General features: G+C 34.5%; 3 protein-coding genes across 3 annotated transcripts; all 3 read right to left on the bottom strand.

Annotated features, from left to right (window-relative positions):
• Positions 1-63: 63 nt before the first annotated feature.
• Positions 64-2,010, bottom strand: LOC110374814 (protein misato). Its single transcript, XM_021332696.3, has 2 exons — positions 1,419-2,010; positions 64-1,346 (listed from the first exon to the last, which is right to left on the bottom strand). The coding sequence occupies exons 1-2, from the start codon at positions 1,887-1,889 to the stop codon at positions 186-188; spliced, it is 1,632 nt and encodes a 543-aa protein (XP_021188371.3). The 5' UTR covers positions 1,890-2,010; the 3' UTR covers positions 64-185.
• Positions 2,011-3,062: 1,052 nt separating this feature from the next.
• Positions 3,063-15,014, bottom strand: LOC110374816 (uncharacterized). Its single transcript, XM_021332699.3, has 9 exons — positions 14,854-15,014; positions 9,392-9,499; positions 8,387-9,303; positions 8,178-8,302; positions 7,962-8,069; positions 7,677-7,846; positions 6,617-6,766; positions 6,418-6,502; positions 3,063-6,255 (listed from the first exon to the last, which is right to left on the bottom strand). Exons 1-9 carry the CDS (start codon positions 14,911-14,913, stop codon positions 6,146-6,148), a joined length of 1,833 nt encoding a protein of 610 aa, XP_021188374.3. The 5' UTR covers positions 14,914-15,014; the 3' UTR covers positions 3,063-6,145.
• A 354-nt stretch (positions 15,015-15,368) lies between these two features.
• Positions 15,369-26,132, bottom strand: LOC110374853 (putative uncharacterized protein DDB_G0282133). The gene is made up of 15 exons (XM_021332747.3): positions 25,953-26,132; positions 25,063-25,194; positions 24,040-24,312; positions 23,675-23,758; positions 19,965-23,507; positions 19,701-19,802; positions 19,444-19,602; positions 18,701-18,904; positions 18,268-18,375; positions 17,664-17,777; positions 17,486-17,578; positions 17,109-17,210; positions 16,811-16,915; positions 16,640-16,704; positions 15,369-16,553 (listed from the first exon to the last, which is right to left on the bottom strand). The coding sequence occupies exons 1-15, from the start codon at positions 25,975-25,977 to the stop codon at positions 16,086-16,088; spliced, it is 5,577 nt and encodes a 1,858-aa protein (XP_021188422.3). The 5' UTR covers positions 25,978-26,132; the 3' UTR covers positions 15,369-16,085.
• Between the last annotated feature and the right edge of the window lie 593 nt (positions 26,133-26,725).

Genomic DNA, 26,725 nt, shown 5'->3' with positions numbered 1-26,725 from the left:
CTGAACTTGTAACACCCAGGTACCAATTAATAGCTAGGTGATTGGAAAATTATAAGATTTCAGTTCAAAATATATTGTTTATTTTACATTAAGATAAGAAAATATTGAGAAGCAACAATATACATAAAATTGCACAAAGTTTTATTAAAGCTTATTAGTATTATTAAGTAAGGCAATGGATTGGTTTACAATTCAAAGTCATCCTCATAATTATCTTTGAATTCCGCAAGCTTATCTAAACTTTCACTGTACTCAGCAGCTTCAAACCCTTCTTGTTTGAACTTATGTAGTTTTGCAAACTTAATTCTACTTGTTTCCCTGTGCAGTTTCTCTATCATATCAGATAAGAAGTTGCCATTGTGATATCCTGCAACAACAGCACAACTTTCAATATTCTCATCTCTCACTTCACTTTTTATAAAACCATACTTATTAAGTTCAGTGGAAAAAAATCTTGGATAGGGTGTTTTAATTTCTAAAGGCTTTTCACATATTGTAACATTAGTTGCTGAGAGGAAATTGTTTGCTTGGAAGTATAGTTCAAACATCTCTTGCACATTACTACACCGGTATGCAGGTATATTCATTTGTTCTTTAGCCTCTTTCATGGGAGCTTTCAAGTAGTTCTCGGGCACTCCTCTAACTGTTATGAGTTGGAACAGTTTATCTGATGCAATTTTGCAACTTGGTGTGATGCTTGTGTAAATAGGTTTTGTTGTAGTATTCAAATAATCTATCAAATATTGTGATTCATTTAATGGAAGTGGCATTCCTAAGGAAGCTGCAGCTAGTTTTCTTCCATACCCTGTGAGATCAGCACAGATATCTGATAGTGTAAAAATGTTGCTCTTGTGTCTATATTTTTGGCTCAATGTGTCCATAGCTGAGGCTAATAATGCAGAGCTGTGGTAGTATAGTTCAGGATTGTAATTAAGATAGTCAAACTTCCTCGGGCTCCCCGGTTTCCTCCATCCTTTATCCCCAGTACAAATAGGCACAAATAATGTTGCATGTTCTGATAATTCCTGTATAGAGAGTGCTGTGTTTACAAGTCTAATGGAGTCCTTTAGGTTAGACTTGTCTCTCTCTTCTTGCGTTGTAGGTTTGTTATCAGGGAAATGTGAAGGTATGATTGGATATGCCAGTATAGATTTGCTATATTCATCTGCAAGATACTCTATACAACTCAATGCCAGTCCTGCGAATCCATCCACACAGTCAAAGTTAACTTGGAATCCTTGCATGCTATCACATTCCTCTACATATTTACGAATGTTGTCAGTAAATGTATCACCAAAATCTTGCTTCCACAATGATGTGCCATTATGATAAATATCAAAACTTTCCTGGGAACAGAAAAAAACAGTTTAAATATTTAATTTCTTAACACAAAGATTAACTACAGAAATATCACTTACTGCATCAGCCCCATGTACATAGTCTTTTACTATATTGATTGTTCTCTCATGAAATCTAGGGTATAGGTAATCCGTCCAAGTTTTCACATCCTGTTCAAGGTTATATTGTTTTGTGGGAACACTTGGCCCTTCACCATCGATATCTGCCAGGTAATCATTTTTTGGTGGGGCTGGTTCCTCTATTTTTTCGACACCATCCCACAGTAATTCATTTTCTTCAGTTTCATTGTGCAGCCCTCCACTTTCAGGTAAGTTTTTTAGGGATCCTTTAAGATCGGCCAATAATAGCCGAGGTGTGTATGTAACTTCACCCTTAGCTGTTTGGCCTTCACGATACAAAATATCATGGTTTACTTCTGTTTTTACAGTACCTGTGTAATCAAAACTAAGCTCTTGTAAGTTCCAGAAATGTGCACCAACATAGTTCGCGTAATGGCCAAATTGTAATGTCAATATTTCACGAGTCGACATGTTGGTATCGTTGTATCTGAACTGCAGTTATGTGGTATTATAACATGAAAATAATAGTTGTTTATGTCGCCATGCGGCTCCGGCCTGCTGACTTCATTCACGAAGTTTATTTTATAGGCATTGGCAAACATGAACTAAGCATTGACTGTCAAGTGTCAACTTCTTAAAATTCAAATTGACATTGACAGTTTTTAAGGTGACAACTAGTGAAGATAAAACATCGGGTAAAACAAGTGGAAATTATCGATTTTGTAAGGGATTGGAAATGAATATTTTAAAGTTTGGAAGGCAAAGGAAAGTCGAACATTGGCGTGGATGAATTAGGTACATTCCAATGTAGAATGCTGAATTTGATTTGGCATAAGGTGAACTCGGTTTTCGGAAAGCACTTCGGAAAGTCTTATTGGCTTATTGGTATTATCGGGACTCATCTTTGGCAGTCTTTACGGATAGTCAATAGCATCAATTTCATAGATAGCCGTTTTCCCGCAGTTTCACCCCATCGAGATACAATGTTTCACCCACGTCCCTTGATTTGAGAACTACCTACTACCGGGATAAAATAAAGGTAGCCTATGTAACTCGGAAAAAGTGTAGCTTTACAACAAAGTTTTTCAAATCGGTTCAGTAGTTTAGGAGCATTTAGGGTACAAAAAAAATGTTTCCTCTTTATTATACCTACCTACATTTAGTTTTTATCTACGTGCAGGAAGTAGTTCCCTCGGCACGCGGATAAAACCGTAGGCGAAAACTAGTAATAATGGTGCTAGAGCCGCGCGCCGGACCGATTTAGACGGATGTAAAGCTGGGTACTCACTTAGCAGTGTAGCGTACGTAACGTATCAGATACGGTATCAACCTGCAAGTGGGTACGGCTCGTCCACGGTCCTCACGAGCACACTGCGAGCCGCCTTCGTGTTCGCATTGAAACCTAAGCTAAGTGAGTGCCCAGCTTAAGGCGATTAACACTGCACCGATCTTTGTCGCGTAGATGTATGTAGGTATCGTATGAGGTACCGTCATATTTTACATGAAGGTATTTAGTAGACTGTGTGCAGCCCTATGTTACTTTTTAACCAAGTGCGGGAACAAGTAGAACCATTGAGGCGAGAATGAAACCACGAGGAATACATAGTTGACTACATTAGTCAACTATTGAAAAAAATAACGGAATGTAGGTACTCATTGAATTTTATTACAAAAATGATATTAAAAATTGTTTACTTCAACTAGGTTTCCTTATACGTGTAGTCTAACAGCTAAACTAAAAGCTACTCTTATGCTAAATGCTTATTACTTGGATGTTGCAATACTGGCAGTGGAAAAATACATTAACTATGTATTGTACAAAATTACAGCTAACTCGCGGCTAGTGACAATTGTTGACAAACTTACAAAGTTTTAAGTAAAATTATTACCAAATGTTCATTGATACCGCTGTGAAGTCGGTAAAGCGTGGCAGCAGTCGTCATAACATTATCTATTAAAGGTACTTCATTAACTATTACATTACTTTGGAAAATGGCATCTACGATACAATTCATAAACACGATTGATTTATTTTAATTAAATTCACACGCATCAATTTAAATTAAACTATCGAATTATAGCAGGAGATATCAAAACGCACTACAATAGATATTATATATACACAATTGCACTGATGTGTCTAAATATTATACATGGAGCACCTAAATTAAACGAAATTACTGAGAGGGTACTTTCGTGTTGTTTTTGTAATTTGTTTTATTAAGTAATCTATTTCTACTTACAATACATTATTACTATTGATTTCAAAGGTTAATAATTAGGTACATCGAAAAAGTCAGGTTAGGGTCACTACTAGTGGTAAAGCCAAACTTTGAAATTTTAAGATCTCTGGCAGTAAAAATCCGAACGAATGTTTGATAGTGATGACACTTTTCAAATCTCATTGAATCTGTCCTACCCATACCCATCCCATGGCGGTAGCAAAATGTTGTTCTACTCTGTCATGACATGAATTCGTTCTTTATTATGTAAACAAGTCTTTAAATATGCTGTTACCCTAGAATACACTTGGTAGCATACTCACCTACAAAAACAATCCTTGAAAACATAAAGAACAACAAAAACATGGTATGTTATATACTAATTTTGCCGTATGTTATAGTCTTCTCAATTTATTTACCACAATTAGCAAACCCAACATTGCGCCCTGAAGTATAACATTCAAAAAGTTTATATAACCCTCATGAAATATGTTGAGAAACTAAGCAGTTTTCTTATATCACTTTCCTTTATCTCTTATTATAATGTCGTCTTACATATTGGTTAACTCAGTTGTTTCTAGTTTACCAACTACGTTTAGTTTTGCCTAAAGCCTACACAAATTGCTAAGCAGATAAGTCCACAAACATTTACCAGAGTTTTTAATGAATTGTGATAAATAGGATTATTTACTATAGTAGCGAATTTAACATTGCTTTATATCACAGTATTATGTCTAATCTAAAGAGTGTATATATTTTGTTAACGGCTATTAATGACATATTAAACATATCCTCTATGCATATGAATTCTAACATGTTATTTGTCTGTAAATCTATCTGCTGTTGCTAGCCGTGTAGCCGAGTCAGTCTGTAGACATGATTGCTACTATGTTTTCAAAGAACTCAAATCTTCGTTGATACAAAACCGATCTTGACTCGGTTACAAGCGATTTTAATGAATTTATTAGCGTTAATAACATTTCAATTCCAATTCGTATCCATTTAAAATTAATTGAATAAAACTTGACTATTCATGTCTATGTGACGTGTTCCAAATCTTAATCTAAGACGTACTTATACTAAACTCACCATTTCGTTTACTACATTCGAGAGATCTACTAACACAACCAATACTACAAAGACCAAGTCTATTCCATTCCAAACTTTATCTCATACATAATAATACACTATTTGAAAATATGTACCTACTTTGTAATGGACTTATTATATTTCGTCAACTACAATTTAATTTTCACGGAAATGTGTTAAATTGATGTCAAGAAAATATAACCAATCCATTAACAAGATTCAATTCACATAATTTTTCTAAGCATTTTGTATTGAAACTGGCATACCCAATTACATCAATACCTGTATTATCCACTGAAATTGCACATCTTACTCTTGAAATCGCAACAATTAAAAATGAAAGTGGTATGCTTCTACAGTACATTTAAATAAATGTATGTACACAAGTTTATGTTTAACAGGTACAACGTAAAATAACTAAAAATAAGTTGTACAGCATAGTGTGTTGTTGACGTTAACTAAAAGACATAGACATAAAAACAAAAGGTTTTCTAGCTTTCATAAATAAAACAATTTTGCCACTTTGTAGCGAGGTTCGAACATTAGTTCTTACTTGGATACAATTTGAACTAATCTTATTTTTTGCCTGAAAATGTCTTGAGATTATGTCTATGGTTAGCTTTAATCGAAGGCAGCATGATTCAACTGATATTATTAATTTTGTAGAAGAAGCTGCCACTAACAACAACTAATATGCAAATAAAACATAAGTAACAGACAATATTTACATATACATCAGCGGTGGGAATTTCACATACCCGCTACAGCGTTTGTTGCTAGACTGATACATTATTTCATGTGTACTTTTCTGATTTAAACAGCTTTTCGTACTAAGTCCATTCAAACGAACTGACGATAAAAAAACATTTCAAGTATCTGAATGGAAATCTCCTCCATATTTATAAAAAACAAAATAAAGAAAAAGAGTTCAGTTCGTTTATATGAAGTATTTTGTACTTCAGCCTTAAGTAACTTGCTAAATCAAACAATCATTTCCTACAACACCTTTCTAAACGCTAATGGGCAATATTCAATGTCACATCATTCACATTAACATAAAAGTACAACAATCGATAATGACATAATCGAGTCGCATCTTACAGGCTTTCGCTTAACAAATAATATTTTTACAGTGTAAGATATGTAACAAGTGTTTTGTTTTCGTAAAAACATGTAAATACACTTATCTGGTACAGACTATCACGATCGAATTTGATACAATAATACACACATTCAGCACTCTGCGACACACTCACGGCTAATTATTACAATTCGAATTATTTGACGTAATCTAAGTTTTACCTAACAATGGAACAATCACTGGAGAGACTACGCTATGTACTATCGTTGACCCCATAACGTTATGATCACAATTTTCTATGAATACAAGTCTTTTAGGTTGTTTAGGAATTTTGCTTACATTAATGCGACCCGGTTGACGAGTGGCGTTTTTCTTCTACTTGTGTGCGTCTGAGTTGTCACTGGCTGGTAGATGAAGCTTGTTTTTGCCCGTTTTGTTGGATGTACTGCAAAGTCAAATAAGGAAACATTTAATTATAATAATCACACAGTGGATTTACACAGAATAATCCATTGGACTACTGTAACTGTTATTCGGTCACGAAAGGTATAATAAAGTTGAAACTTACAAGTCTATACATACAAGGTTAAATAAAACGAAAACTTACTTGTATAGTTTTCTGTCATTGACAAGTCTAATTTCACAGGTTTTGTGACATCAAAATCGATTTCTTCATACGATTGATCAAGAATCTGAAAAACAAAAAAATCACATTAGAAATTATGCATTGATTTATTTCGATTTCTTCTTATTTTAAGCTAAGTAAGGTGTTGCAGCCATGTGAGAGAAGTTTTAGTTATACTCACTTCAATATCACTGATTTCTTCGCCGGATTCCACATCAGTAATATATGAGGTAAGTGACGAAGGTCCCGTGGCGAGTAGCCTGTATGTCCCACCAACCATGCCTGTCCCTTCCACAATTTCTTCAACTTCCAACTCTTGATCAGACACCTCCTACACAAAAACATTGAAGTTAATCATTAACAGCCTTACTTATAAAAATCAACTAATCATCTTCTAAGCATTGTTTTACCTAATTCCTACTTAAAGGCTTAAGTAGTGATTAAATTATTATGACCTATAAACGTTGCTTAAGCATGTCTTAAGTAATGAACAGATAATGACATAAAAACATACTAATTTCTCAACACTACCGGAATGTTGGTAGCTTAAAAAAATATTTGTTATCAAAACGTTGTGTAATGGCAACAATGGCATCCGTGAAATATAAAATTAAAAAGTTGAGCTGTCAATAAACCGGAAATGAAAAATCAGCTGGTACGAATCCAGCCATTTTGCTAATTAGCGGGTTAAACAAGGGTGTGAGGCTACTTAATTTGACAGCTCATTTAAGACATTGCTAAGAAAATGATTTAATTTAGCCACGTTTATAAGTAAGATTTTTTCTTAAACGCCCCTTAAGTATAACTTATTATTTAATTCACGTTTATAAGTAAGACTGTAAGTCACAATAACAAGATAAATATTAATACTGTTGAATCAGGTTTAAACATAAACAGATGTTTTGCCAAAACAAAAACGACGACCACGATAAAGATTTGACATTTTGCTGCACCTGTTTCTACAATTCGTGAATGAGGTCTTTGACCGTAAAAAGAAAAACACGATATTAAGAACTGTATTATTTATTTTGGGTCTCGTTAGGGCGGACGTTTTTAAGAAATGCTTTAACAACCCAGTGTTCAGATAAAATTATTTTAATACCACTGTTTCGCTCTGATATGGCGTTCTCTGGCCGGTTACCACAAATATCATCATAAGAATTAGCTTAAATTACGGTGTACCAAACTTCTGTTTTAATTTTGAATCTGTACCGACGGAAAAAAAGATTATGGTGTCTCACCTGTTCTATAATAGCCTCTTCCTCTTCAACCTCCTCTTTGACTTCGGGGTCTATTTCGACGTCGGCGTCCAGGTCGGGGTCAGCGTCAACATCAGCATCATCATCTGCTTCATTGTCTCCGCTTACTCCACTGTATTTCATCTCACCCCTTTCTAGAGCCTCTAAGTTTTCTAAAAAAACAAAAATTTTGGAGTAAGATAGATGCTATGGACAATATTAACATTTTTTTTTTCTACAACTAACAAAACGGCGAATGAATAGATTTTGATATTGTAAAATATGTACCTGGATAAACCATGGCCTTCTTGATAGCCTGTGGATCTTTTCGTGACCATTTTTGCACTTCTTCGTCCATTTTTCCAACTTTTGAAGGATTCATGGCCCAGAGACATCCTGTAAGAATAGATGATATTTTTTAGTATAGCTAGTATTTTATTTCTGTTATTCTCTTTGATTATTTATACAATTAAGTTAATAGTTATATATTAACAATAAAATTACCTTTTCTTTGACTTCCATTTGTTGACGGTTTTTCGATCTTTTCAAAACATTTGTTCAAACTAAGGTTATGCCTGACTGAATTTTTCCATCCATTTGGCGCAGTTTTGAAATAAGGGAAATGCTGACTGTAAATAATAATAATGTTTTTACAACAATGAACTACTATTGTCATTTAATTTTGATGGACATATTTTTTAAGTGCTACTCACCACATAAAGTTATAAATTTCTGAAACAGGTAAGCTGCCTGTTCTTGAATTTTTCAGAGCCATTGCTATTAAACATGAATAAGAGTATGCTGGCTTAGGAAACTCTCCAGCATTCGTTTTGCTTGACGCGTTCAAAAACTTAGTATGGCTAGTGTCTAACGTAAAACCGCCATTCACAGAAGTTTTAATTATTTGCCTATTGTTACTTAATGACGAATTGTCAATTAATATTGTTGCCTGGTTTTTATTTCCATTTGCTAAAATTGTTCTAGAATTGTTAATTTGTTGAGGATCCAATATGTGAATATTACCAGATATTATTGTTTTTGTTCCTAATGAGTGTGCAACTTTTTGGCTTGTATTTAAAATTGAACAGCTTTTGTTGTTAACCTTTATTAATTCTGACTGACTTTTTATTCTAACCGTGGTTGGCGTAGAGATACTTGATACTTTAGATTTGTCCAAATCTTTCAATAAATCTTTTACAACATTCTTTTCATGTTTCCTTACATAAATCACCATTTGTGTCGCTTCCTCTAACTCCGAGCTTTTCTTGGTTTTTGGTTCTTCTGGTTCCTGTACTTTTGATACTTTTATTGCATTCGGCGAGAATGTTAAATGACTTTTTTCTTCTTTGGGACTCGGAATCGATATGCTATTGTTGCTTAAATCGTCGTTTGCTGCAGCCGATGTTAGCAATAAGTTCGAAGCTTCCTCCTTCACTATACTTTTTACAGGAGTTTCAACAAACGTGGAAGGCATGACAGAATTTGGATTAACCATTACTGCATTTGCCTCGGATCCATATAGATCCAGATTATGAACAAAACTAGAACTATTATTAAGCCAAGTTGCCGAATTATCTGTGTCCATATCCAATAACGGAGGCAGCTCCGAAAAATGTGATCCTAAAGTGTCCTGCAATTAAAAATTGATTTGGTAAGACTAATTGACAACAAAGCACTGTCTTAATTATTGTTTGGTAGGTAATAGGCAATATACTAACGGCAAAGTCTGTCATACTGCTAAGGTCTGTTGCAATTTCATTTTTTATATCCATATCCAGCATATCCTGGAGTGAATCTGTGATGTATAAATCCATGTCGGAGCTCCACTGAAACAAGAAACGATATGTCGTTAGTATGGGTGCTGTTGGATATATATAAATAAAATAAAACTACAGAATGGTGTATCTGGAACGTAGATAGTAAAGTTCTATGACCGACATTGATGTTTTCGTAAACATTGGAATAGATTTCGCGCCAATTTCTTCTACAAAACACAGTTTCAATCTACTGAGCCGAGACAGTGGGACGGGAGAGCCGGTACAATGAAACCACTACGTAGTACAGAAACCTGTTTCTACCTAAGGTATGCGCTACCCCAACAGCGAAGGAGTACAAAGTGTTGTGTTGTTTACACGTAATGAAATAGTAATTACTGAATATCTTTGTGATACATGAATTCAGTTCATTTGTTTTGCCTACACAATGTATTGTTTTTTTTTAGAAGTACCTACCTACAAAAATAAACGTTTTATCATTTGAGGTAACTGAGCTAAAAACATTTTTATATCCCATTCCATCCTTTTTTTATGAAGACCTACACCAACCCACGATCTGTTGGACGAGGGTTCGAGCAATCCCGACTGGGTCGTTTACAAGCTGGCGTGTATAAAAACTAACGAACGGAACCACTCGGAAGGCTTCCAATGTAACATTCGGGACGAAGTTTTTTGTCCATGCTTTTACTCGTCTCTATAAATAACTTGTTCTGGTATGCTGTTATGTCCGTGATCCATTAACATGTTGTGTGTAATAGTTACCCACACGTAATACTTTCATCTTCTTCTGATTAAGAAGAGATGAATGAACGCATAATATCATTATTTCTTCTCTGATTCACAATTAACGTGCATTACATTATGAATTTGAACCATTTTTGGATAAATTATGGTACCTATAGTGAATGTAGTGCATACTAGAACTGCACAAGAAACTAGGCCTTGATAAAACAGGTTTACTGCCTTATCGTTAGTACGTAAGTACGAACAGATTTTGATTAAGATTTTAGGAATTTATTATTGTTACACCTAGAGTTTATTTATGTCTAAGCACGATTTGTTCAGGTCTCTAACCATAATATTGTTTTAACCCTACAAATACCTAATTTTTATATCCTTTTAGCGAACAGTGTTTTCTGTGGAACATAAATAATCCGAATGAGTGTAATGACTGATAAGGAATAAGCGGTATTATCATCATATGAACTGGTTAAAACTTTATACATTGTGTTCAATTTTTTACTTTGTTAATCCTCAATTACATGGGTCAGTTAAAACTTGCATTGTACAAATATTGGAACGGGGTAGTTTTAGCAACGGCAATCTACCTGCTGCGAGTTATTCATTCCAAAAATTCTATCTACCGAGGTATAAACTTTTCCCGCTCAAACAGGATAACGGGATCGAAAATCGGACACACACCTTACTTCGTAGGTAGAAAAGGGATGGTTACAAATGGGGTGCGAAAAAGAGATGGCAATATAAAGGATCGAAAGAGGGGGGAATCAACCCCTAATACATTGCGGCCCCGCCATGCCACGTCGCTCCCTTTTGAGTTTACGCAAGCATTTATTTTGACTTTGGTAGGTCCTACTTTTTAGGAAGCTGTACGGCGGCTAAGGCTATGAAGACTAGAAAGATTATGATTTAAATTCCAAAATGTAGGCAACGTTGAATTAGTATAATAAAAAGTCCATACATAGCCCTGATGTCGTGTCATTATGGACCATGAACTCGAAAAATATTATTTCTCGAGTTCATGTGGCTCACGACTACGTGCTATATGAACATGATTGAGAAAAAAAACAGTAGTTGTGTGAGGAGGTATGCGTTAAGATGAAATAGTAGACATCAGCTTAGCAGGGCCCCGATTCTCCTAAGTTAATAATGTCAAAATCGAATAGAAATCGAATCGCAATATGATCGTAATAGCAGTTTTAACCATATCGGGCATTCTGCTACTAATAAAAGACCAATCGAATTCGATTGACATTTGATTGGTGTGCGATTGGTCTGCTATTTTGATGATTTTGGTCTATACGGTAGTTTGCTGTACAACCATTTTGCAATCGTAAATCATTTGCAGACAAAATGATTCATTATTGAATGACAGAAAAGGATAAAAACGTTTATTTCAAAGAAAAAATAGCGGAATGCCACATACGCTTCAATAGTAATCGAGTCGGGATTGGATCTCAGTCGAATCGAGTCGAACGTCAATCGAAGGTCGCGTAAGTAAAATTAGGAGAATCGGGCCCCTGGTCTAGTGCAGACTGTACTATGCTGTACATTTCAAAAAAATTAAATTAAATACTAGCTAGGTATATACAATTTCCTTTTGATTTTCTGTAACACTCGGGTAAGTTATGCTTACTAGTAAGTATACAAATGAGTATATAACTAAAAGACTTCTTCATGAGATGGCAAGTATGAATTAATGCATTCAAGTATTGAATTTATGTATTTTCTGTAACCGATATTTTTTATTCAGGCCTTACAAGTTTCAGTAGTAAGATAGATGGTGGATATTATAGTGAGGAGTTGTGGAGGCGCCGCAAGGGGCCCGTCGCCGCCGCCGCCGCCGCCCGTGTCCTCGAACCTGACCGCGCGCGCTCGCCTTGAACTCATCGTGGTCGGCTCTTGCGCCGATGGTCGGCGCTCGTGCACGAGTCGCGGAAACTCGACGTCTCGGAAAATGTTTAGTTACTTTCTAGCGATAATTTATTACATTGAGATTGAGAATAAGTTATTTGAACAAGTTATTGATTAATTAAATTAAATATTTGCGAGTTTACTAACACGGGGAAAAGTAAATCGTTCAGTTTAATAAAGTTGTAAAGAAAAATCTACAAATATTTTTGCCTACGAATATTCATCTTCTAATCTTCCATTAAATATTGTACAAAAATATTTGGCGCGAAAAACGCGCAAGGGGGAGGACAGTGTTGCGCGCGCAGCCTCGATACGAAGCTTCTGGGTGGGGTTCTGTATTGATTGCATGCGCGAGTTTGTCCCCTCACCTCAGCTTTCTCAAAGTTGCCTGTTTCAAACATGGGGAGGGAAACTGAAATATTTCAGCTGAAGTTTTATAGGTAGCTGGAATTATGTAGGTATGTGTATTGTTGAGTCTAGACCGGAAAATATGATTGTGAGTTTGTCGATAGCAGTAACATATAGGTAAATAGGTATCAACAATATAGTAGATCGGGTTAAATGAGACTTAAAGAAACAAAAGCCTCAATTTTTTTGTAAAAAAAATTTAGGGAGATTGATAGGTATAGGTATGTAGATCGTAAACATTGACTGGTCAATCATGTATTTTAAATTCACAAAATATTTCAAAGTTTGCACAGCATACGTGAAGAGTCGGAAAAGACAGATGGCGCAGAGGTCATCGGCCTCGCTGTAAATTACTGACTCAACGATCTATGAATAGGTATCTAGGTAGAGGTAGGTATCTACCAACCTACATAATTTTATTGTAATTCGCATTTTAACTCTCCTAAAAGTAGGTACCTAGACAGGTGATAGTTAATAACTAGGTTACACATAAATACCCCTTAATTCTAGAATGAAATCCACTGATTTCGTTTCGATGTTGTCGAGTTCTAGTGGTGAATGACCGATATTATATTATAATAAATTATGGAATGATTAGAATTGGTAATATTTGAAGGTCGTTAGTAAAATATAAGATTCGTATCAAATTGTTAGTGAAAGTCATCCGAATGGATACAGGATACAGTATTGAAAGAACACTGTAAATTCAATTTAACAGTGCTTTAGGAAGTTGCAAGGCTTAAATTAGGCTTGGTTTTATATTCCTGTTAATGGTATCTTGCCTTAACAACCTCTAGTTAAAAAAAATGATAGTTATTTGGGTAGCCTAATTATACTTTTACACATGGCTGTCATTGCCGACGTTTTCCACCTAGCATGATAGCAATGATTATTGTGTTTGTAACGTAATTGACCTCTTACGTCTCTGATTTACTTATCAGTTTATTTCAGAGCGAATGTTTATTGACAGCATCAAAATATTTACTGCAGTCGGCAGCATCTTGTTGTTTACACCTACATAGAAACACATTGATAAACTCGGCGCATTGATAGGTTGCAGTAAAACGCCACCCGGCCCGTCTCGGCGAGTGCACTAAAGCACGCACACATGTACAAAATGCACTGCCACACCGATTCGTGCATTCACAACTACAAGAGCACGTTGCACTCATTGTTCAACGTTTTGAAATTCTCGCTCGCTCAAAACCGGCCGTGGGAACAAATCGCTTCGTGGATTTATATACGTTATACCTATTACCTGCCATTATACGATACCAAAAAAAGCTTTTATTACATTTGTATAGTAATTATTTGATTTATTACGATCCTTCTAGTAAAATAGTCCCATAGTTGGGCTGGGACTGTATTCAATAGAAAAAATAATAATTAAAAAGCTATTTATCCTGATAACAATCGATAACTTATGCACACCTACTTTATAAAAACCCAGAAAAATTTGAAAATATTTATCTGTTAGGTACCTACTTACCTATTAGTTGATAATAATTATGTATTATGATTAGAGATGCCTATTAGGAATGTTGATCTGAAAGAATACCTACATCATCCGCACAACGTTGAAACTCTCGATCAGCTACTCATAGAACGTGGCATGCCTAGACCGTAAATAGAACAGGAGAACCTACTTGTAGGAACCTACTACAAAATTTACAACCGACCAGTCCAGTTTGTAAATTCATTGACGATTAATTGCCGCCGTTTTTAACTGCTTCCTTCCTATAGACTTATACATCATTTTCCGCAAGAAGCAATCAACATCTTATCTTAGATATTTTTACAAAACAAATACATAAACGACACTAACAAATAATAATAATTTTCACGATGTTGTCGTTATCAACAAGACATTGAAGAACTGTGAGAAAGAGAGACAGAATATAAAATAATGAATGTCCGTTATTTGTGTTTATCTAGATACATAACAGAACTGGAAAAATAACGAACTTGCCATATAATGTATGATAATTAAAATCTATTATATGTCTTGAAAACAACAGTATTGTGCTTACGGTTCCAGACATTACCTAATCAATTAAAACTAGATTTTATATCGTCCATGTGGGAAAGAGCTCGAATGATTTCCCGCCATTTTAATAAAGTGACTACGAAACTAAAAAGTGATCAGTGAGAATCAAATCGGGATGAACTAAATAATGTTTTTCCACAATATTAGCATAATTTGTATTACTGATGACAACAAAATTGATATAATGACATCAAAAAGAGCGGGACATGTTAACTCGTTGGACTTTCCCACTATGAATTCCTTGTTTTATCGAACTGAAACGAATTATAGCATATTTATAGATTGTAACATGACTTACCGAATATTTATTGTTATAAATATCCTTAAGCTCGACAGAATAATCCTGAATTTCACACATTTACGCTTTTATCGTCATTAGATTGACAGATATACACCACTCACTCCATATAAAAACCACAATCTGTTTTACTATACTGTGAAAAGGTACACAAAGAATGGGCTTCTCTCCTATTGGAGGACTCAAACCACGTGACTAATCGTAAACTGCTGCTATTGGTCTTCCCCTCGCTAGTAGTTGACGTCACTACTCAAGTGAATTACTATTTATGATGAAATTTTAATATAGTTCATGTAGACTTTTATAAGCTACTTAATAATTAGAAATATAATTAAATAATCAACTTTTTGATGATATTGTGTGGTTTACATCATACTTACAATAACACTTACCGGTTACATGGCTCGTCCATTCACAACAACATGGCGGTTTGTTTACACCGGCATGATAAGGCGGGAAGTACTTCTGGAGTGTGTGTAAATATAGAGTTATAAATATCTATGTTAAAATAATCATTTCCTTTCAAAGAATATTTTTATTGAAGAAAATAATAGTATGTCTGAATTTAAATTAGTACAAATTGGTAACAGAAGGCACAAGGGCGATACCACTTTTTTCTGACGCCAGCGCTCTCTAGCGGCTACTACCAACAAAATCAAACAGTGTGGCGGTAAAATTAAAATGTACATAAGAACACTTGCAGTCAAATCAAAATAATTGAAAATTCTGAATATTGTAATGTTAATATCTAATAACGTACAAATGATATGGCATCTCACAATGTAATAGAAATAATGCCAAATTCTCTTATAAGCCTGCGATACTGTTGGTAGCTAGGAATAGAAATTCATACCTAAGATTCCATCCAGACAATTAAATAACCTATCAACGAAAAATGTAAAAATGAAATAAAAATTATGTCGAAAAATAAGCAGAGGTCAACCATGCTGAACACAGTAACATTATTCAGCCAACAAATTAAAGTTACATTACAAACAATGAAAAAGAAAAAAAGTCATATCTACCTATTCAAATATGCAGTAAATGGTTGTAAAAAATGTAGCTTTGCTTTTGGTCATTTTCAATTTACAACAATTGAATTAACATGTTTATAAAGATCTAACAATAATCGTGTAGTCATATTAATGAAACAAACAGCCTATAAACTAAATTAACACTGGAAAAGTAATAAGGCGGTATCATGGCAACATAGTTTGCATCTACTAGAGGTGTTAAAATTTCGAGATTTTAATATTCCTTTGTCTTTTATACATTTCAAAGGTACCTAATTTCTTTATTTTTTTCTGGTGCAAGTAATCGTTTTTGAAATTGAGTGCATCTTTAGCTTGAGCAACAAATTCTGTATGCTGAGGAATTATGTTAACTTTAAAATTAGTGGTAAAACCACTGCCTGATGTTGAAGCTGTTGGTATGAAAGGCAAAACTTTGGGTTTCTTGATGGAACCTTTCTGCTTTTTCCCATCCTTATCGTCATTTATGTAAATACTTTCTTCTAAGTAGTTTGATGGTTTGTTCCTTCTTTTCCTTGTTTCTTCCACAACAAATGTTGAAGTTGCAACGACATTCATTTTATTTCCTTCAATTATATCTTTTTTATTAGGTTTATCGTCCAATTGATTTAGTACAATTGAAGGAAGTCGTGGAACATGAACCTTGTCAAAGGAATTTTGTTTAAGAACCTGTAAAGTGAAAGTGATTAATTAATGCCATGTATCACTCTATGGTTTTGTTTCTATTTAGAAATAAATAAACAATTGTGACTTACTTTTGATATTTTACTGAAATCGTCATCATCCCTTTCCTTCCTCTTTTTGTTCTTTTTGGTATTTTCTGAAATTACAGTTAATTTATAATTAGTGTTAATAATGAAAACAGTATATCAATGGGTCCAGCAAGCAAAACCAAGAATAAAATTAAAATATTATAAAAATCATACCTTCACCAATTTTAGCCAATTCTTGATTTTGTACTTCCTTTCTTTTCTTTTTGGTATTTTCAATAGGTAACTTAGGTTCTTGCTCCTGTGCTGCGACAGCGGTATCTAAAATTAATGAAATTATAGTTATGGAGAAAAATCAATCAATTTTGAAAAGAGACTGCAACTGCACATTATGCAATCTTCAAATAGTTTGACAAATAGCTAACAGAGGACATTCTACAGCACCATCTGTTTTGTATGAACTTGAATTTAATTATTATTGATTTTTCATAATCACTTTGGTAAGATCACCTACCTTCAACCTGAGCTTGGAGATTTTGGTCATTGTTAGATATTTTCCTTTTCTTCTTTTTATTATTTGTCGTCAAGGACTCGTCGTTAGTTAGTTGAACTTCATCTGAAATTGAGGGAGAAATGTTAATACATTAGCACTAAATAACGTCTCATTACTCAACTTTTGTTGAGAATATGTATTCAATGTGGTAAAAGTACATAATATGTATTTGCAATATCGTTTTTTTGTATTGATGTAAATAGTTTAATGAAGTAAAACGACTTGTGAAATTCATTGCCAACAATTGCCAACAAATGGTATTGCCAACATTGCTTGATTTTGATTTCAGTTAGTCAGAAGTTGTATTCATTTTGTATTCTCATTATGTGTAAACGAACCTTTGATGTCGATTGCGTCAATTGACTGATTAGCAGATGATTTACGTTTGCGTGTCTTTGTGTTTTGCTCTTGAATGCTTACATCTTCATCATCTGCAAGAAAATTATAAATTAATAGAATAATTCAAATTCTTAAAATCAAGTATTTGGTAAAAATAACGTGTTTAAATAAATATACCTTTGTTGACTTTCACTATTTCCACTTCAGTGGTATCAGCAACAGTTTTTTGTTTGTTTTTCTTGGCACTGCCTAAAGAAATATTCTGGATTGTTTCTGCTGGAGTATCATTTTCTGAAATAAAAATACTCTTTATTAAAAACTTACATCATATTCATAATGTAAATTAGGTTATTGGAAATCAAGAGATTTTGAAATTGTAAATGTCAATTTTTGTTTAAGAAAAGCAGATGACATTGGAGTGATTTCAATAGACATTGTGTCATAGATATCACAAAAGTTTTTACTAAAGCTTATGCTGGTGGACAAATATACTACTGCAAGTACCGCACATGACTTACAAAGCTGAGATAATCCATGAATACCAGAACAAAATTATGGAATTACTAGCCGTTTTCCCGCGGTTTCACCCGCGTCCCGTGGGAGCTACTGCCCGCACCGGGATAAAATATAGCCTATGTTACTCACAGATAATATAGCTTTCTAATGGTGAAAGAATATTTAAAATCGGTCCAGTAGTTTTTGAGTTTATCCATTACAACCAAACTAACAAAGTTTTCCTCTTCATAATATTAGTATAGATAAAGGTAAAGTGAATAGGTACCTGTTTCGTTCTCTGTTTGAGATTCGGACAGTCTCTTCTTCTTCTTTTTGGCACTACCATTTGGCACATTGGTCGCAGAAGTATTTATAGATTTCTCTGCAACATCATCTGCAAATAGATAAATATCTTTAGGGGCATGAGTAATTAAGTAATGAATAAAATTTATTATTGGTGTAGCTTGGAGATGCTGGTATCATATAACATGTTCAGAAAAATAGTCTACATTGATATGACCATATTCGATGACATGAATAGGAAAGGAGTGACTGGCAGTATGATGAGTGACAGGGAAAAATGGAAGAGGATGACATATTGCACCGACCCCAAATAAAATTGGGTATAGGGCAGGAGGAAGAAGAACTGATATGACCATATTCATAACTCTTTTTAAATTAAATAACCAATTTTTACATTCATGAACTAAAACACAAACCTTCATTTTCAATCAGGGTAATATCCGGATTTTGAGATGTATTCAGTCCTTTCTTATTTTTCTTCTTCTTTTTGGCACTTTGATTTGGTGTTCCATTTGTGTTATCAGCCTGTATTACCTCATTAGCAGTGGTATTCAAGTCTTGTATGGACTTGTTTTTGTTGCTTCGGTATGAAACTTCTTGTGGAGCATCATCAGCGTCATCTGAAAAGTTTTTACAAGATAAATGAGAACTGAAAATCTATACTAATATTATAAAGCTGAAGAGTTTGTTTGTTTGAACGCGCTAATCTGAGGAACTACTGGTCCGATTTGAACAATTCTTTCGGTGTCAGATAGCCTATTTATCGAGGAATTTTTATCCGAGTTCGTGCAGAGGTTCCCACGGGATGCGGGTGAAACCGCTGGCAGAAGCTAGTCTATAATATAACTCAATTGCTGCCATGGGAGGCATACTACTAATATGGGCGATTAGTAGTACGAGACAGACTAAGGATGATGACCGGCAATCTCCGGAACAACTGGATGGAATGCTGCCAAAACGATGGAATTACTGGGGAAGCCCTTTGTATTCAGCAGCGATTTTTGGGAATGTGACAACGACTTACAATTAATAGAATAAAATCGGCTTTTACTAATACTAATTGCTAGAAAGCTACAATTTCTTTGCATGTGTGGGTAATATTCGTAAAACCTAGACTACTAACTAGACGTTACAGAAAGTACATATAATTAAAACATACCATCAACAGTAGCTTCTTCAATATTGGCGAAAGACACGTTATTCTTTTGTTTATTCTTTTTAGCGCTGTTCCTAATAGAAGTGTTGGCATCCATGTTCTTTGAATTGGACAGAGTACCAGCTGTGTCCACAAAGAAACAGAGATTTTCATCTTGAGTACCTGAAATAGAAGCAAGTAAAATGTGAGAAACATATTTAATTATAGACTTATCACATAATGAAACTAACAATTGCTTTGAAAAGCCTTCATGAACTTACTTGTTACCGTATCTTCCTCAGTTCCGGATGACTTGCCTTTATTTTTCTTTTTGCCGCTCACATTCAATATGGATTCATCCTTCGACTTGTTTAGTGACGTATCTGAAAATAAATTCGAAAATGTTAAACACTTGTTCAAACATTGTGATTGCAATGTGAGAGTGCAATGAAATTATTTTAGTTCATAAAATTGTTACGTTATTAGCAGACAAGTTGTGAGCATATAAAATGAAAAATATTTGAGCTCAATAAATAATTTCTTACCAGTGTTCTCAAGAATGTTGGTTTTGGCTTGACTTCTCTTCAGAGGTATGAAATCTTCTGGTACATTATCTTTTTGTTTTATTTCTTTCTTGTCTTCCATTATCATGCCACTGTCATTGCTATCTTCAGGGAACAATAGTTTCATGTCAATAGAATCGGATGAAGCTTCAGAAATATCAGCTTGCTTTTCCACCTTATCAGTACTCTTATTACCCAAAGATTTATCCAATTTCTTAGTTTCGGCAACATTTTCGGCTCCAGCTTTCTTTTGTTTAGTTTTCTTTACTTGTGTCAAATTCAGTTGGTCCACAATAGCCTCTTTAGCCTTTTGCTTTGCCTTTTTATTCAGGTCCAGAGAGATATCTGTAGACTTGATCTTCTTTGAGCCAGATTTGTTCAAATTATTGAGAACAGATTCATAATTCTGAGTTATTTCTTCATTTTCACTAATTGACTCTTCGTTAGAATCATCATCCTCATTATTTTCTGCTTCTGTAGGTTGAAGAGGGTCAGATGTTTGATTTGATTTCATTATTGATACATTTTCGTCAACATTCACTTCTTCAACTTCATCCATGTTGGTTACAGCCACCGTGGAAATGTCAAGCGCCTTCTGAGGAGTTTTTGGCTCTTCTTTAATAATATTCTGTATAGTCAAAGGATCTTGTTGAGCTTCGTCAGTTTGGTTGTCCTCACGAATTGTAATTTCCTTTTCATTATCTTCGCAAACAGACTCAGATAGTCGTTTAGCCTTCTTCTTTTTAGATAGCGACTTATCGGCGTCCGACTGTGCTGCGCTGATATCTTGACTTGAATCGATTCTTTGACGCCTATTTTTCTTTGGTTGTGCGGCAACTTCTTCATCCGATTCCGATGAAGACGAGTCCAAACGCTGACGATTATTTTTCTTTGACTTAGCTTTAGTTGATTCATTAAGTTTATGTCTTGCTTCAAACATTTCTCGAGACGCTTTTTTCTGTTCCTTTGTCTTACGTTCGTTGAACTTCTTTTTAGATTTTGCGCTCATTGTGAGTTCGTCAGCACTCATGTCAAGGTCATCTCCAGATCCACTCAGCAAGGCATCATCTTCATTTTCAGAACTAACAATGAACGATCCCTTTTCGTAATCAGAGTCATCAGAATAATCCTCATCATCGGAATCTAATGTTTCACCCTTCTCTACAACTTCATGTTGTTCTTCATATTCCCTTTCTTCGTCATCTCTGCTATCGCCGGACTCGTAGTCATCACTAGCTTCTTCAGCCTCATCATCGATTAGATTGCTTTTTTCCGCTGATGATTCTTCTTCTTCTTCTGAACCATCTTCTTCTGAAGACTCAGACTCATTCTTCTCTGACAATATAGACGATTCTACCTTAGATTTGCTTAAATTGTCCTTTTTATCAACCTTCTTCACACTGCTAGGTGTAATGATTGAACTGTTAATTTGAAGCCCTAATTTTTTCATAGATTTTTGTTGAAGAGGTGTACTTGTTGAATAAGTTAGTGACAGATTTTTCTTGTCTGTTTCTTTTTCAGTAACGACATTTGGCACATTTACAGACTTTGATAATTGATCATTAGAATCATTATTATCTTTTGGCACACTCGATTCTAAGTTACCTTCAGTTTCGGTCACATCTTTTATTTGAGATAAGACCAAAGTGCTTTTATTCTCGTTATCAGTCTTATCTAGGGACACAGATTTGTTTTTCGATTTATTTAAATTGTTATTCATACTCTCATTGTTAGAAATAGACGACTTTCTCTTTGATTTATTAGTACTCTTATTCATTGTGTCATCATTGTTGCTTTGGTCTACATCAGAGGGTTTCATCTCAGCTATACTAACATTAGCTACTGTAAAAGAAGATGTCATCGCCGATTTCCTTTTAGATTTATTTAGCGTATTATCCATTTTCTCATCATTGGCCAAATCGACGATTGCAGATTTCCTAGTAGATTTGTTAGAACCTTCATTGGTATTGTCATCAGAAGTTATGTTAGATATTGAAGACTTCCTCTTTGATTTATTGGACCCTTTATTAATGCTTGCATCATTCAATGTAGTATCAGCACTAAGAGATTTCCTTCCTGAATTATTCGAATCCTCCTCCATGTTCTGTTCAGACGACATAGAAGACTTCCTTTTAGATTTATTAATACTTTTGTCGACTGCATTTCCGTCATCGATAGATTTCCGAGAGGAGGACTGACTTAAAATTCCGTCTGGAACATCTTCAGAAACTCCATTTGATAATGAAGACTTTCTTTTGGATGTATTCGATTCTTCTAAGCTTTGATTGACTGTCTCTGTTACGGAAGATTTTCTTTGGGATTTATTGATTCCCTCATGAATGCTATTGTCTATGTTAACAGACTTTCGCTTAGACTTATTCAGACTGTCATTTTTAATCTGAGAAAAGTTTAGGATCGACTTTCTGTTTACAGATTTTGTTTCATTTGTAGCAGAATCATTCAGTGATACATTCTCTGGCATAGTTTCATCAATATCCATTGGTTCATAGCTTAGATTGTTTTGTGTTTCAGGTTTATTGTCATTTACCAATACATGGTCTACAACCGGAACGCATTGGTCACCACTATCTAAATCTTTATTGTTATTTTCTTTTCCAATGCTACCATTATTAGAGTCAGAGTCATCAATAAATACCAATGATTTAATAACATCTTCAGGTTTTTGATTAAAGAATTTTTCAGTTACACTGACGTCTAGATTTTTGGAAGCATTTAAAGCCTCCATATCTTTAGACATATCTTTCGAAGCATTATTTTTTTCCAATACTTTTGTTACTGATTTGTTGATTGATGAATTTATTATTGAAACATCATTTGAAGCAGTCTCTTCTGTCATGGACATTTCGTTTCGCTTATTTTTTTTCTTATTAGAGAGAGTAGATGAATTGAGAGAAGTGTTCTCTTGCTTCGTATCCTTTTTGTTATTTACCATAATACCATCACCAGACCCAGATAGGTTTGACAAATTAAGACTATCAGTTTTCTTTTTGTTTCTTTTCTTAGATGCTTCACTGTCGCTACAGAAGCTACTCTCATGAGAAGGTTCGACAGATATTATGGTCCATGATTTGGTTCTGTTCCTTTTACTTTTAATTTGTGGTTCATCAACAGCTGTAGTGCTTTTGTTTAAGCTCTTTTTGCCTTTAGTTGGTACTTCTTCTAATTCTGTAATGAGATTCTTACTGGCCACTGATAAGTTGTTTTGCTCTGATGCCTTCTCATCATTGTCATTTGTTTTTTCAGTTTTAGATTCTGTCAGAGATTTTTCAGCAGCAACTGTTTCACTGGCTTCTTTTTCACCCTGAGCTTCATTTTCTTTGTTTCCATCATTATCTAATGAAGAGCTCTTCCTACCAGATTTTCCGACCAGTCGGGGACTTTTTCTAGTACCAGGAGAGTCGCGTTTAGGACTTGCAGTACTTTTAGTTTCTTTGACATTTGTTTCTGACTCCTCTACAATGACTTCAGTTACCTGGCTGCCCAATTTACCTGCATTAGGCTCAGCTGAAAAATAATACATAATTCTTACTTTATTGTTATGCAATATTTATGTACTTTGTATTAGTATGTAAATAAATCAGACCTAGCCTAGACCTAATCAAACAGAAACTAGTAAAAAAAATGTTACACTAACAGACATGCACACGCACCAAGAACTATAGATAATTTACCTGGCTTATCAATACTAGAAGTAGAGTCTTTCCTAGTTCTTCTTGTCTGTCTGACTGGAGTAATTGGAGCTTCATTATCACTGCCTGTAAATAAATACAATAACATGCATAAAATGACAATATGCTGAAGTACAGATCAAATGCCAAAAGAGGAATATAAGAATGTACTTTGAATTGGTCCCTATGGTTGGTATTTTATGCTTCTAGAATAAATTATAGAACAACCAGACTAAGTTTTTTTAACACAGGAATTTGATTGACCAAAATGTCTATATAAGGAAGGAAAACTTACATTCTGATATACAATCAATTGTTAAGCCACTACCTACACAGTATTTACTCAAGACACTTTAAACATTTCTTACCAGCAAGAGAAGTCCTTCGAGCTGCTCTCTTGGCTCTAGGTGAGTTTACACTCACAGTCTCCGCTATGAGGCTAGTGTTAGACTTAATCCGGGTGCTTCGTCGCGCCGGTGTGCCCTTATCTTCAGGCATGTCGCTAGGGGTCTCAGAAACTATGCTAGTATTTGACCGGACTCTAGCACTGCGTCGCGAAGGTGTTACTGTCTTCTCTGGTTCAGGATCTGCTATGTCTTTGGCTGTTGACTTCCTTGTCCTTTTGGGGGCTGTTTCTGGAGCTGAAATGTTTCAAGTGACTAGGTAAAGTTGGGTTTACTATAAGGAAGATAAAGAATAGTAAAGTTGCTGTAATTTTTCCAGATTAATTTGAAGTTGACACAGTATTTTAAATAATGATGTCTATGTTATGTTTATATATATTAAACACATAGATACACAATATGTTTATGCATAACTGTTTGATGAAAGTATTTTTTTTTAAACATTAGAATGGGCAGAATGTATCATGTCTACTAATTAAAAAATAAAGTGCTCAATTAAAACACTTCTGATTCACTACTTCTCTTCTGAGGCTTTATGAGTAAAATCAAAGAAGAGATACAATATTAACAGTCAAATATTCAACAGTTGACAAAAACATCTTTCCTTGATTGCAGTGAAATGATAATCCTTCTATGTGGGGGTAAAACATTTTTTGTTTCATGTTAAAAATAGATAGCATACATGTGTTCAGTTTTATCCTGTCACCCTTGGTATTTCCTTAAAGGTTTGAAATTAATTGATATCATGAATAGAATAAGTTGAGTTTTTAGATTTAATATGAAAATGTAACTTTCAATCATTAAATTGAAATAATAAAATCATTTGTAACTAGGTATTTGCCTGCTATAATTTTACAAAGCACACACTATTGTACATGTATAAAAAGTTTTTATTAAGAAACATGAATGGTATACAAATTTAAAAATGGAACTGTTTCAAAGCATAGCATAGAAATCATTTGCCTAACACCAGCATAACTTTCTCACCATTTTCATCAATGAGTTCCAACTGTGGCTTAGCTGCTAGTCTACCCCCTCTCTTCTTAGTTGGTGTTGATTGTGTAGCAGGTGACTTCACGTCCTCAGCTTCCACAGACAGTCTCCGCCTCAACCGTGTCACTGTGAACACATTGCATCCTTCTTACTAAACTACACACAATTTTGAGCCTAACTTGAACTTTGAAAATTAATTGTGCAGACATCATAGGTTATTGACCAGTAGCTTGGGTAATAACATGTTATACAATCAAGAATAATTTTAATTAATGTGATAGGACAATTAAGAGCATGATAGATAACCAACATACCTATGAAGTTGAGTTCAAACAACAAATTTTTAGCTGAACATTTAAAAGTGCTAGATAAAAGTTATGAAAGGAAAATTGCTTGATAGTTTAATAATAAAAATATCATGGATTACATGGCAAAGGTTTAAAAATTAAAGAAAATTCCTAACTGTTGAAATGCTCTCTCTATACAGTTTTATGAGAGGCATAGTGTCCATTTTATATTGTGCGCGTTGCGTCGCTATTGCTATGCGACAATCGATTATTCTCAGACAAGAGTATAATAAAACATAATAATGACTAAAACAGCACCCTAGGACTTAAGCATTGCTTGATAATATTACGAAATAGCTTGGCAATCGTGTATTGCGTCGCTTACATGTTCTAGGTAAAAAAAGCTATTAAAACATGTGGGTACGTTTCTGCTCAGCAAGATTACGTGGACACACAGTGCGGGTACATATCATCATTTCTAGACAGATCAAACTTCTAGAACGCTTTCGATTCACCGGTAGCGTGATGCCCTTATCACAAAACCTTTCGCACCATGCTTCCACGCCGCATTTGTTGGTTGTAATGTTAAAAATTTACCTTTAATGCCGACTTCTTCTTCCATTTTTAACACTTATCAAACATGAACAATACTTTTTCAAATTAACTTTCAGACACGTGCAAACAGCTCAACCGATTTTAAAATCGTGCTTTTTCGAGGCAATTGGTAAAACAGCTGTTAGGACGCGGCGAACTGTCAAATCAAATTCGACGCGTGCTTTTATTATGGCAACACAAGTGTTTCCGCCGAATAAGGATGTACTAAAAGTTACTATTAGTTTTGTTACGGTTTTTACGGGTATCGATATAAAGATCGAGTCTTAGTTTTAGTCAAGTGTTAAAAAAAATAAAAAACAACTTCGGAATATGCTTTTCTTAATTATTTTATATCATGAAATAGATGTTAAATTACAATCTGTTATATTCTCCTGATAGTGCTAGCAATCACAGTGTTGAAGACTAACCAGCTCCACTGGAGATCTCCAATAGCAAGTTTCTAGTAATTACTATTAGGTAGGAAAGGCAGGTTTCACAAATTTTCAGTGGACAATAAACTGCACTGTATAGAACGTAATCGTAATATACCCTTAAAAGGCAATGCAGTGCGAGTTTGTTGTTTAATTATTGAATTTTTTATATGGTAGTTATCCTTATATCTGCTAAATTAAATTCCTAATCTTTTCATATTTTTTTCACGTTGTGGTAGTGACACCATAATTAATGCATTACTTTTAGATTACCCTTGTTTGGCACTCCTGGACTTATGCCTTGTCTGGGAGCGTAGAAAGCTTAAAGCAATAGGCATTCTGATA

This window comes from Helicoverpa armigera, chromosome 4, assembly GCF_030705265.1.
Source record: "Helicoverpa armigera isolate CAAS_96S chromosome 4, ASM3070526v1, whole genome shotgun sequence".
In the NCBI taxonomy this organism is placed as follows: domain Eukaryota; kingdom Metazoa; phylum Arthropoda; class Insecta; order Lepidoptera; family Noctuidae; genus Helicoverpa; species Helicoverpa armigera.
This window is presented reverse-complemented; position numbering and strand designations above follow the sequence as displayed.